Source organism: Oncorhynchus tshawytscha, linkage group LG06 (assembly GCF_018296145.1).
Source record: "Oncorhynchus tshawytscha isolate Ot180627B linkage group LG06, Otsh_v2.0, whole genome shotgun sequence".
In the NCBI taxonomy this organism is placed as follows: domain Eukaryota; kingdom Metazoa; phylum Chordata; class Actinopteri; order Salmoniformes; family Salmonidae; genus Oncorhynchus; species Oncorhynchus tshawytscha.
The window spans coordinates 65,528,877-65,541,734 of record NC_056434.1 but is presented as its reverse complement, the minus strand read 5'-3'; the positions used below and the strand labels follow the sequence as shown (position 1 = coordinate 65,541,734).

The 12,858-nt window shown below is 43.3% G+C and overlaps 1 protein-coding gene across 2 annotated transcripts in view; it reads left to right on the top strand.

Moving 5' to 3' along the window:
* LOC112252899 (serine/threonine-protein phosphatase 2A 56 kDa regulatory subunit delta isoform) overlaps positions 1 to 12,010 on the top strand; it is a 42,752-nt gene extending 30,742 nt beyond the window's left edge. The window contains exons 4-17 of one of the 2 annotated variants that reach the window (XM_024424590.2): positions 1,816 to 2,015; positions 3,418 to 3,528; positions 3,702 to 3,794; positions 4,409 to 4,539; positions 4,908 to 4,967; positions 5,059 to 5,167; positions 5,289 to 5,342; positions 6,362 to 6,532; positions 6,790 to 6,917; positions 7,235 to 7,336; positions 7,518 to 7,590; positions 8,766 to 8,804; positions 8,927 to 9,067; positions 9,495 to 12,010. In XM_024424590.2, coding sequence (XP_024280358.1) covers positions 1,816 to 2,015; positions 3,418 to 3,528; positions 3,702 to 3,794; positions 4,409 to 4,539; positions 4,908 to 4,967; positions 5,059 to 5,167; positions 5,289 to 5,342; positions 6,362 to 6,532; positions 6,790 to 6,917; positions 7,235 to 7,336; positions 7,518 to 7,590; positions 8,766 to 8,804; positions 8,927 to 9,067; positions 9,495 to 9,632 — 1,550 coding nt within the window. In that variant the 3' untranslated portion in view covers positions 9,633 to 12,010. The remainder of the gene's footprint in view (positions 1 to 1,815; positions 2,016 to 3,417; positions 3,529 to 3,701; positions 3,795 to 4,408; positions 4,540 to 4,907; positions 4,968 to 5,058; positions 5,168 to 5,288; positions 5,343 to 6,361; positions 6,533 to 6,789; positions 6,918 to 7,234; positions 7,337 to 7,517; positions 7,591 to 8,765; positions 8,805 to 8,926; positions 9,068 to 9,494) is intronic. The other variant, XM_024424591.2, reaches the window with a different exon arrangement.
* Positions 12,011 to 12,858: the final 848 nt, after the last annotated feature.

The window sequence follows — 12,858 nt, the reverse complement described above, 5'->3', positions numbered from 1 at the left end:
TCTCATGTCTTGGTACTTGTATTGCCCAGTACAATGAGAAATCTATGTGCCACTCTCTAAGGCTCTTCTCAAATGTAGTTTTATTGGGACTGTTGTCTGTGCCCCAGATTCCAGCCTCTCCTCTTATTCAGTTCCTTGTGTTTCTTGAAAAACGGCTCAACCCTCACGTCTATGTCCTTGACCATAATCCTCCTTTGTTTCAAGTGTTTCTCATACCCACTCGATTGCATGGTCTTATCCCACAATGCAAATTGAATAATGGTATTTTATCACAACTCAATCAGCGTCCTCCAAAACGCACTACAATATAGCTCACATCCAAACGTGTTCTGACCCTTTGAAATGGGTCATTCATGTAAATCCTATTCATTTAAGCTGACATGATAGTAAAGCACTCACGCCAAGTGTGCTTAAACATTACGCAACAAGCAACAACACACTAGATCAAGGCTGTTCAATTCCAGTCCTGGAGGGCCGAAACACCTATAGACCTGTGTGTGAGGTGGAGTCTGCATGCCTCCATGCCACAGTGTCATGCCATTTTCCTCAGTTCCGTGAGGGGGCTGACAAGTACAGGAGACCTTGATGTTCATTATCCAGGAAAAGAGGAGGAGGAGGAGGAGGTGGGGTGCTGTGGTTTCATGAAAGCCTCATTGCATAAGGGAGTCTGAATTGTAAAACAGTAGCTAGCTGTGTGGAATACAATAGAGCCAGGGTAAATAACGTGGAGGTCTATGAATGGAAGTGTATGAATCTGTATCTCACACTTTATCCCCGATGTTAGCCTTGGACACAAAATGGTGGGATGACAGAACAAGTGTATAATGTTTTCTGAAGTTATGAATCACTATCTAGCCAACGGTTCTCCAACCCCGTTCCTGGAGAGCTACCCTCTGTAGGTTTTCGCTCCAACCCCAGTTGTAACTAACCGGATTCAGCTTCTCAACCAGCTAGATTCGGTTTGTAGCGAAAACCTACAGGGCGGTAGCTCTCCAGGAACAGGGTTGTAGCAAAAACCTATAGGAAGGTATCTCACTGGTCACCCCCAAAGCCAATTCCTCCTTTGGCCGTCTTTCCTTCCAGTTCTCTGCTGCCAATGACTGGAACGGACTGCAAAAATCACTGAAGCTGGAGACTCATATCTCCCTCACTAACTTTAAGCACCAGCTGTCAGAGCAGCCAACAGATCACTGCACCTGTACATAGCCCATCTGTAAATAGCCCATCCCCATACTGTATTTATTTATTTATCTTGCTCCTTTGCACCCCAGTATCTCTACTTGCACATTCATCTTCTGCACATCTATCACTCCAGTGTTTAATTGGTATGTTGTAATTACCTTGCCACCATGGCCTATTTATTGCCTTTACCTCCCTTGTCTTACCTCATTTGCACACACTGTATATAGACTTTTTTCTACTGTATTATTGACTGTATGTTTGTTTATTCCATGTGTAACTCTGTTGTTGTATGTGTCAAACTGCTTTGCTTTATCTTGGCCAGGTCGCAGTTGTAAATGAGAACTTGTTCTCAACTAGCCTACCTGGTTAAATAAAGGTGAAATAAAAAATAAATAAACAGGGTTGGAGTTAAAACCTATAGGAAGGTATCTCTCCAGGAACAGGGTTGGAGTTAACCTATAGGAGGGTATCTCTCCAGGAACAGGGCTGGAGTTAACCTTTAGGAATGTATCCCTCCAGGAACAGGGTTGGAGTTAAAACTTATAGGAAGGTATCTCTCCAGGAACAGGGTTGGAGAGCCCTAATCTGGACATACAGCATATCATTGATCTTCCCATCCTTTCTCCTCCTCAGATGCTCCCCTTGTTGACCGGGAGGAGCTGTTTGTGCAGAAGCTGCGGCAGTGCTGCGTGCTCTTTGACTTTGTCACGGACCCTCTGAGCGACCTGAAGTACAAGGAGGTGAAGCGTGCTGGCCTGAATGAGATGGTGGAGTACATCACGCACAACCGCGATGTGGTCACCGAGTCCATCTACCCAGAGGGTGTGATCATGGTAAAAAGAGATCCATGCACCTACTGTACATAAAACCCTGACAAAGTGTGGAAGGTTTTGGCCTGTATTTAATCACCATGTTCAGGGGAAGGTTGTGGGTGTTAACATGCTGTCAATGCCCCCCTGTCACCTCAGTATGCCACATCCTGACTCTGTGTTCAATAATGACTTCAGCTTAGCCTGGCTCAGGATTCCACCCAGCACAGTAGGGTGAGAGAATCAGTATCAAACCCTTGAGGAGCACCCAAAGGTCGTTATTTATGTCAGTGATAAGTCAGATCGAGCCAAATCCCCCTGGAAGCTTCTCTTTTCCGTCTCTTTTCCCCCCTGGGCTATTATCTGCCTCTCTTTCCCCCCCTATATCTTACTTCCTGGGGTATTCTCCCTCTCTCCTCCCCCTGGGGAATTCTGTCCCTCCTCCCCTGTTGTACTCTCCCTCTCTTCTCTCCTCTGAGGTACTCCCTCCCTCTCTCCTCCCCCGGGATATTATTTCACCCTCTTCTTTCTCTCTCTCCTCCCCCCCGGGTCATTCTCTCCCCCTCCGCTTGTGACAAATTTGAGCATCGTGCTCAACGAGTAATAAGCGTGCACTGGGAAATGTTGAGCAATTATCCATCACAAATTATAGCCCATACATCTGCTCTTCCGTTGAGCATCTCTGAATTGTTGGCCATGCACCACAATACTGGCCTCATGTGGATCTCCCCCTCTGTATATCGTTCCCCTTCTTCCTCTCTTGCTCCTACATCCTCCCTTTCTCTCTCCCTCGCCCCTCCTTTCTCTCTCCCTCGCCCCTCCTTTCTCTCTCCCTCGCCCCTCCTTTCTCTCTCCCCATCCCACTGTATATCTTTCCCTTCCCCGCTGTCTATCACTGTCCCTCTTTCAAAACTACCACCTCCTCTTCCCTTTCTGCTGTCGTCTCTCCCTCTCCCAGTGTTCTGTAATGAGGCTGAGGTTGGGCGATGGAGCTGTGGAGCCAGGCAGGCTATTTCCAGCCTCTCTCTCTCTCCTCAGTGCCGAAGGGGCTCTGTGCTGCGGCAGCCTCAGGCCGAGACAAGAAGCAGGTGCTGGGGAAGCGTTGCGTTGCGTCAGCTGCAGGGATGCAGGCAGAGGGATGCTGCTCAACTGCAGCTCTCCCAGTGGTAGTGTTAGCAGGGCTAACCTAAACAGCCTTAAAACAAGAGTTACCAGGGTTACCGTATAAACTGACCTTACTAGGGCCTTTCTCATTGGTAGGCAGAGGAGGCCAGAGCACACTGTGCTCTGATCTTATGAAAGTCGTTCCTTTTGTGTGGTATCAGATGGGCTGTGCTGTGTTTTCCTAACATTTACAATCGGATGGCAGCTTTAGAGTTGTTGATTGTTGCCATGTTGATTGACATCTCTCCTCTGCCCTGTTCAGTTTTCAATCAACTTGTTCAGGACCCTACCACCATCCTCCAACCCCACAGGGGCTGAGTTTGACCCAGAGGAGGACGAGCCCACACTGGAGGCTGCCTGGCCACACCTACAGGTAACGTGTGTGTGCGTGCACATGTGAGTGTAAGCGTGAATATTTTCTTACATTTTGAAATTTAGAATATAATTGTTTTGACTTTTTTTAATACTTTTTTCCCCCCCTTCAGTATTTTCAGCCTCAAATCACACCAACCTTTTATCTCAATGTCTTCTTTTTCTTCCCTCTAGCTGGTGTATGAATTCTTCTTACGATTCCTGGAGTCCCCTGATTTCCAGCCTAATGTCGCTAAAAAATACATTGACCAAAAGTTTGTACTGTCTGTAAGTATCCCTCTCCTCCAACAAAACACAAACTTCACTCCCTGTAACTGCTGAGCTGTTAAAATATTGAATTGGCAGTATGTGTAATATCCTGGCGCCCAGGCAGTTGGGAATTATGCTGTGTGTGTGTGTGTTCACTCATACCTTGGCCAGCTTCCGTCTCCCACCCACACAGTAGAGAGACATGAGAGCTGAGAGGGAATTAGCAGGGATCACTCTGCTCCATCTGACCACATGATGCTTCCCATCCACCGCTGCTGGAAATGAATGTTAAGGACTTGAGTCAGCCTACTCACTTTCTGAGTGCTGGCCTGGGCTCCAAACACACATGGCCTTGCATTATGTTATGGCAAAACCCAGCCTCTATCAAATCTCATGGCAGTGTAATTTTGTTTTCACCGCACCACTTTGTACTATGTGCTACATGTTCAGGAAAATTTTTGTGTATCAGTGAATGGACTATTTGTCTGACGAATAGTATATTTTCTACCTTTGCCTGATTGAAAAATGTTTTGCCTCTACAATTGCAAGTGTCCCATTTGTATCTATTTTATTGAGTAGTGCTAGTTGATTGAACACATATGCCTGATCATGTCCCTCCTCCACCCCCACAGCTCCTGGAGCTGTTCGACAGTGAAGACCCCAGGGAGCGGGACTTCCTGAAGACCATCCTCCACAGGATCTACGGCAAGTTCCTGGGCCTCCGGGCCTACATCCGCAGACAGATCAACAACATATTCTACAGGTGAGATATGGCTTTTACACCAGTTATGTCTGTGCATAGAAATAGAATTACAGGCACACCCAATGTGGCTGCCGGTCCACCTAACACAGGATGCTGACTTGATTGGGGAGATGCCCGTTCTAGTTATTCTGTTTCTATGCGTCTGTCTTGCAAGCAGCTACATCTCTCGCCATTGAAATCTATTCACAGAGTGTGATTGAGTGAGTGCCTGTTCTTGGGAGGATCGATATGTAACCACAACAAAGAAAAAAACTGCAAGGTTGTCAAATGTTGAGGTTGTGTTTGATGTATGTAAGAAGATGTGTCAGTATATCTGTTATCTGTGTAATGTAATCGATAGTTGACCTTGGTCTGGTCTCATATTGCAGGTTTATATATGAAACGGAGCATCACAATGGAATCGCAGAGCTCTTAGAAATCTTAGGAAGGTGAGTGCACACTGCACAGTGTACTATCCCCTCAACACATGCTCTTTTACCATTCATCTCAAACAAATCTTCCCTTGTCCCTTATCCCCAGCATAATCAACGGCTTTGCCCTGCCATTGAAAGAGGAGCACAAAATGTTCCTGATCCGAGGGCTGCTGCCGCTTCACAAAGTGAAGTCACTCAGCGTCTACCACCCCCAGGTATCGCAGTGCTCTGAAAGGCACCCCCCACAAAGCATGAGGCTCAGACGTGCCTCTCATTTAAGTTCCTGCTGATATGCTCTTACTTATACGACTTGTCTCTCTCTTTATCTCTCCACAGCTGGCATATTGCGTTGTGCAGTTCTTGGAAAAGGACAGCAGTCTAACTGAACCGGTGAGTTTAATACTCATCACACAGTGAAAGGGCCCTCTAGAGGTAGTTGCCGCCCCTATTTTGACGTAATTCCTGTCCTAGAAAATGCTTGGATTTGGTTCCACCTCAGAAGAATGACGTAGGCTCCTAATATATACATATTCACGAATTGGGGGTGGGAACGTCGTGATGATTTCCACGTGGAGTGGAGAAACAACAACAAATAGGGCACTGACAGTCACTGAAGCTAGCTAGAATGCTAACCTTATCTAGCTAGCTATCTTGTTAACCTTAACTAGCTAGCTAATGTTATCTGTTTTTGCTGGGGGGGTTTTACTACACATATTCAAAAAATGATCCAGCTGGCTAGGCTATGGTTGGTTCTGGAGCTGAATTTGTCATAAGCATTAGAAATTGTTAGAAAGAATAAGATGAAGCTCTGGCTATATGGATATCTTTTGAATGGTTTGGGCTAGAGATGTATTTTTCTACGTTGTATTGGACACGGTGAAAACCTTTGTTGGGCTGTTGATACGTCAAAGCCAAGTCAGCCCGTGCTCTTGGTTCTCACAGGTGAAGTGAAATGATAGGCTACAATGACTTTGCTCATGATGCACGCCGCAAATGATATCAACACCCTGAGTGCATCGGACACGAAACACTAAAACACCAATACAAATGTAACGACAGCACAACAAAACAGATAAACAAGTTCCTTGAATAATTTTTCACGGGTGCCTTTTTCATTATAGGATAGACACTTGTGGTTTCTAGCTGCACCAATCAAAGCAGTGGAGCGTGTAGTGAAGCAAAACTTTAGTGGTCAAAACCATTCATCTGTGTGCGACGGGGGAGTGGGGTTGCAAAATGCATCATATCACGCAATTATACCATTTATGAATGATTAGATATGATTTTTTTTCTCATCCAAACTAGCTAAAATATATGGATTATGAAAATGTTCAGTGGAGGTGCAAAAACAGATTTTTTGCTGTTGTGGGCGTTGAATGTTAATTTTGTGTTAATGATTTGACCCTGAGGTGATCATGGGCCTGCTGAAGTTCTGGCCTAAGACCCACAGCCCCAAAGAGGTGATGTTCCTCAACGAGCTGGAGGAGATCCTGGACGTCATCGAGCCCTCTGAGTTCGTCAAGATCATGGAGCCGCTGTTCAGACAGCTGGCCAAGTGTGTGTCCAGTCCACACTTCCAGGTACACTACACCTGCCTCAAGCTCACTCGCACTGCTGTGTTTACTCATTCTGCTTCACTGCCCCAAACATAACAGAATATAAAATTGCCTTCAGGAAGGAAAAATAACTTGTCATGTCAATTGAAAGTAATTGGTATTAGAATCGAGTGCGATATTCTGTCATGAACAGGAACTTTACAATACCCACAATAGAAGAAGACCACTTAGATGACAAGGGGTGTATTGTCTCTGATTGCCTCCTGTGTTGTGCTCTCCAGGTGGCAGAGAGGGCGCTGTACTACTGGAACAACGAGTACATTATGAGCCTGATCAGCGACAACGCAGCCAAGATCCTCCCCATCATGTTCCCTGCTCTCTACAAGAACTCCAAGAGCCACTGGAACAAGTACGACCCCTGCAGCCAAGTCAATTGAAAGATCAATGCTCCTGCTGAACTTGCGTGCATCCAAAACAAGCCTGGCTATTAGGACCCTGGGTTCACATTTGAGAGAAGAAACCTATGAATAGTTGTAATGGAAGGAAATACAATTTGCAATAGTGCAGAAATATTTTTCTCCCCCTGAAAATAGGACGCTGGATCCTTTTGAATATAATCCATCAAAACATTTGATGCACAGCACTCGCTGAAATATGCATTTCAATGATTCATTGTATGTTAACTTGCACATATTGCATTGTGTTACATGCCCTTCCTCTCTTCAGGACAATCCATGGGCTGATCTACAACGCCCTGAAGCTCTTCATGGAGATGAACCAGAAGCTGTTTGATGACTGCACCCAGCAGTACAAGGCTGAGAAACAGAAGTGAGTCCACTGGGCATGTTCAAAGAGGACATCTGCAGGGTCTTCTAGTAAATCAGCACCTTCCTTTATTCCCATCTGGAGTTATTGATCCTCTCCCTCAAAGCACAGTAAAATGCCAAGCCAGCTGATTTCCTGGTTGGCTCCAACTCTGTAGTTTTTGTTGTTGCTGATGTGTTTTCAGAGAGAAGTGCAAGCTGAAGGAGCGTGAGGAGGTCTGGCACAAGATAGAGGAGCTGGCCAAGCATAACCCACAGGTGATCCCTATGGCAGGAGGTCAAAAACACCACTACCCTATCCCCATTGCATTGTGGAACATTCGCATCACGTTGTTCTAGGGAGTAGGCTCAGGAAATGAGACACTGCAATTTATTTCCATATACACATTTGTAGATGGACACTGCATAATTGGATTTGCCCCCAAAAAGTGTACTGTATGTAGTATCAAATGAATGGTCCCTAGCAACACGCATCCTGTCTGTTGTTCTGATCCTGCAAATACAGGTAACTGACAAAATAATGGAAACACTTGAGTAAATGAGGGATACAAAGTACATTGAAAATAGGTGCTTCCACACAAGCGTTGTTCCTGAGTTAATTAAGCAATTAGCATCCCATAATGCTTAGGGTCATGTATTTTGGAAAGAAGTAGAGAAGGGTGCTCAACCAACGTAAGTCGAGGTGCAACCAAAAAATGTAATCATCATTGCAAAGGAAAAGGCGCAACACTCGCTCACCATAAAAACATTTCTTATTTAAGCAAGGTTAAATAATCACACTAAGGGAATGGACAAGTTCATATAGAGCCTTCAAACTCAGAACAGAAACAATCTTAAAATAAATTGCACTCACCTGGTGTTCCAGGGGGCGCTTTACTTGGCTCATCGTGCTCTAAGCGACTCCTTGTGGCGGGCCGGGTACCTGCAGGCTGACTTCCGATCATCAGTTGAACAGTGTTTCCTCCGACACATTGGTGCATCTGGCTTCCGTGTTAAGCGGGCGGGTGTTAAGAAGCGCAGTTTGGCGGGTCAAGTTTCAGAGGACGCATGACTTGACCTTTGCCTCCCGAGCCCGTTGGAGAGTTGCAGTGATGAGACAACATCGAAATTGGGGAGAAAAATGGGGTAAAAAGCAACCAAAAGGGGGAGAAACTCCTCAGTCCTCAGCAATTATGTTGCTATGGTTGCGTGTGAAATTGTCTGCACATTAAGAGGTGTAGGCAGGGATCTTTGGGTTTTAAACAGGGTCATGCTTTAATTAATTAGACTTTGTAAAGTCCTTTAGTTCCAGACACATCTAATTATCACCGTTGATCATCTCTCATGACTGATTCCCAGCTCCAAGCGCTCAGCCACAAATAGCTGAAGTTTTAATTAAGAGGAATTGTGCTTCAGTGAATGTAGCCATGGTGTAACTTATACTTTCTCTGCAGGTTGCCAACCTCCGACCTGGTCTCCACCCACAAGAAGAGGTCTGCCTCTTTTCTTACTGAATTCAATGGGCTGTCTGATGTTGCTCTTGGTACATTCGTGGGTGTATTTCACAGGCCGTATCCAGACCAGATACAACTAATTTGTGTCTGTAATCTTCCAGTACATGATGTACAATGAGGGTCCGGGAGGGGTGCCCTTGTACTCGATGGAAACGGAGACGCCAACTGCTGAGGACATTCAGCTGCTGAAGAAGACTGTCGAGACAGAGGCCACACAGGTACAACTACCAGCACACTCACAGGTACACTGTTCTGTCTAGCCTACATATGCCCACCTGCAGGCTGTTTTTCCAGCCTAATCACTTACTAACACACCTACTAATCAATGAATCGTCAAGGCCTTCATTTGTTGAATCACAGGTATGTACTCACACCACCCGTACCACATTCTGTACGCCCACCTGCAGGATGTCATTCAGGATAGTATTAATACACCTACCAACTAATCAATGGATTAAGAAAAAACTGCGCTGTTCTGTTGATTTTTCACGTTTATTTCTTCTTCTTTATTTCTTCTTTTCATCTTTCTATGTTTTTAAAGTTTTTAAATGTATTTCTCAACCAACTCATGTCAGTTTATGAATTCACCAGACCATGTCTGTCCATTCGAGACATTTCATTACTGTATTGGATATGGTCTTGAACACTTTGTTCTACAAACTTTCATAGGGGATGAAGGACATCAAGAAAGACAAGGTGATGATCCGGAGGAAGTCGGAGCTGCCGCAGGACGTGTACACTATAAAAGCCCTGGAGCAGCACAAGAGAGCGGAGGAGTACCTGACGGCCAACGAGGAGGCCCTCTGACCAGGGAGCAGTGGCACCCCCTGCACCTACCCCCGTGTCGCATCCAACCAGTCACCTGCTTTACGCCCCCTCTTCTCCTCCGCTTCTCCTCCCCCTCCACTCCTTCATCCCTGCCGGAGATCCCCATCTGCAGAAAACCAGGGCCATCACAGAGACGGACAAGAACACACATATGCGCACATATAGGAACATACAGACCTACAATAGTTCCAGCTTGCACAGAAATGCATACATACTTGACTACAGTGGGCCGATCATTAGGTTGCACAAGGACAACAATAACACAACAGTAGTATGAAGTGTAAGCATCCGTGAAGCATGTTTCTTTGTTTCCTTTTTGGAACCCAGCATTACCTATAGAGGGCAGTAGATTGTGATTGATTCTCTTGCTAGCTTGCCTGGAGTGAGAGGGTGTGGGTAATCTGAATGGTTTGGTGGATGATGAGGCCATGCTTTAGTCTAGCTGGAAGTCTAGTGAAAGTAGTGGTTCTGCTCTGTAAAAACCCCTAGCTGTCAGGTCATGCCCAGGCAACATAGTAAATGTTGAGGAAGCAAAGTCTGTGACACAAAGCTTACAATACAATTTAGTAGTGCTGAGCTATTAACCAAAATGTTTTTTAAACAACTAATTGACCGATATCGGTTCTATTATTTGAATTCCATTTCTTTCGATTTTTTTCTGTAAGCTCAATGTGTAGTTTTTCTAGAGAAATCAGATCAATCCCAGACTGTACGATATGGTAGGGAGTTGTAGTTGCCAACAGGCCAGTATTCTACATAGTTTAGCGTGGAAAATGTGGTAATTACCTACAATGACCATAATTCACTGAAAATACATGATCTAAGTAATTGATAGTTGGTATTCAGCAGTCATAAAAGTATGCCTTATTTACTTTGAAGAACTATTAAAATATTAATTTTGTCAGACAGCATAGCTCTATAGGGATGAGATTATGACTTAGAATGAAATAATAAAGTAATCAAATAAAACAAATGTAATATACACAACTGAAATATTTTATTAAAGTAATGTGAATAAATTATGGTTAATAAGTGATAAGCAGCACTGGGCAGTCATTGCCATCATGGGACTTTTATTCATGATTTTTATTCTGTGTTACAGCATTCAACAAACTAGTTCTGAGGATTAAGTGCTTTTTGAATTTTGGTTTCGATTATTTATTTCAATATTAAATTAATTATGAAATAATTACATTGCAATGATTTTAGAGCTTTTTGATGGAAATTCCAAACATTAAATTGCCAAAACATTGAAAATATTCCAGTGTCTCGACATCAATAAAAAATAGGACATTTCTATGAAATAATAAAATATTTCAGTTTGTATTTGATTACTTTATTATTTTTCATTCCTCAGAGTCATCATCTCATCTCTGCTTAGGCAGTAGCAGCCAGCCAGGCCATCTAGTGTTATCTATGTGCTCCCCATACTGTACTCTCTTCAGTCATCTTAATTAGCGAGCCTGCCTAAAGTATGCTTCAGAGCTGACTGGCAAAATATATTTTTTTACTAGTTCTTCAAAGTAGATAAGGCATACTTTCACGAACTGTCTCTGTCCCTCTCATTGTTTTGTTCTGTACATTCCTCTCTCTTAAAAGTGTATCTGTAAAAGTGTATCCGTCCAGAGATCTGTATATAATGACGAGATGTTCATGTCGCCACCCAAACAATGTCATTGTCCCAAAGGCGGGAAAGCAGACGACAAGCGTTGGTTCAAAATATTGGGCAGATTTTGGCGCCAGTGATACCTTTCATTCCGCCTCTTCCTCTCTTATCCGTCTCTGTCCGAGCTGGAAAAAACAGGTGCGATGGATTGTGGTTATTGTAGTTAATTACCACGTTTCTGCAATGAACTAGGTTGAACATTTGCTTAAGGAAAACTACAACTCCCTTCATCCCAGCGTCCCACATAGTTCTTGACTTGAGTTCTCTCGTGAATGGTTTGATTTCCCACTAGAGAAATGGTGCGTTGGGCTCACAAAGAACTGTAATTGAACTGATGCCGGTCAATTAGTTGATTAATAACCGGAGAGAAAAAAATGAAATGTTGGTTAATCGCTCAGCACAACAACCCACATAATGTATAGAGCATTTAAACCGTGATTATTTTTTCATAACCAAACCAACCTCAAAAAGCACTAATCGTTCAGCACTATAACTTAGACAAGGCAATTAAATAAAATGAGAGAGCACTAGGAATCAAGATGGCTGACTTTATCTTAATTTAATTATTTACTCTATGTCAGTCTCTTCCACGAGACTGTTTTGCTCACGTTTTAGTACTGTAAGTGTATCTTCGTCACCTCTTTGCAGAGTAAAATCATGGCCTTACACCGTCTGTTGAATTGCATTTTCCCTGTTGATTAGTCATATGCTAATAACATGATTGTAATCCTGATGATTGGTTTATTTCAGAATCCATGAAAAAACAATAACTTAGTTCAGACCTAGCTGCTCACATGAATTGTGTAGGTTTGTGTTTTTGTTTTGATCTGTTTTTGACAGCGTTTTGTAGTTCACAAAACTGGCTTTTGAAAAGCACTTAAAGATAAAAAACCGTGATATATTAGCAATTGTCCGTACAAGAGAATGAGTTGACAAATGTCTCAACTTGTAATAGAACTGTAAAATGTTTCTTGTATTTTTTATAATTAGAGGTGTAGCTCAAACACGAATCATGTCACTGTGTCAAAAAGAAACCTCCGAAAATAATTCCGTTAGATAGAATGTCAGGTTAATATTGTCCTCAAGAGGTTGGTCTTTAGGAAAAGCAACCATTAACTGGTGCAGAATTAGTCCATCCTTTTCTACGTTTTCTCAAAGATAACCTTTATGCTCTGTCTACAGACTCTTGACTGCCATGATTGTTATCCCAACTCATCCATTCCTTCCGTCAAATTCATGTTAATATGTTTATTAATGTTTCTGGCCCAATGGTTAATGTCGCCTCGGCTTCTAATTATTCCTCTCTAGCCTTCTTCTTGCCTTTCTTTTTTTAATTTGTTTTTTTGTGGATTTATACTGAACAAAAATATAAACGGAACGTGTAACATTTTCAAAGATTTTACTGAATTACAGTTCATTTTAGGAAATCAGTTAATTGAAATAAATTCATTAGGCCCACTAATCTATGGATTTCACATGACTGGGAATCTATTAGTCACAGATACCTTTAACAAATGTAGAGGCATGGATCAGAAAGGT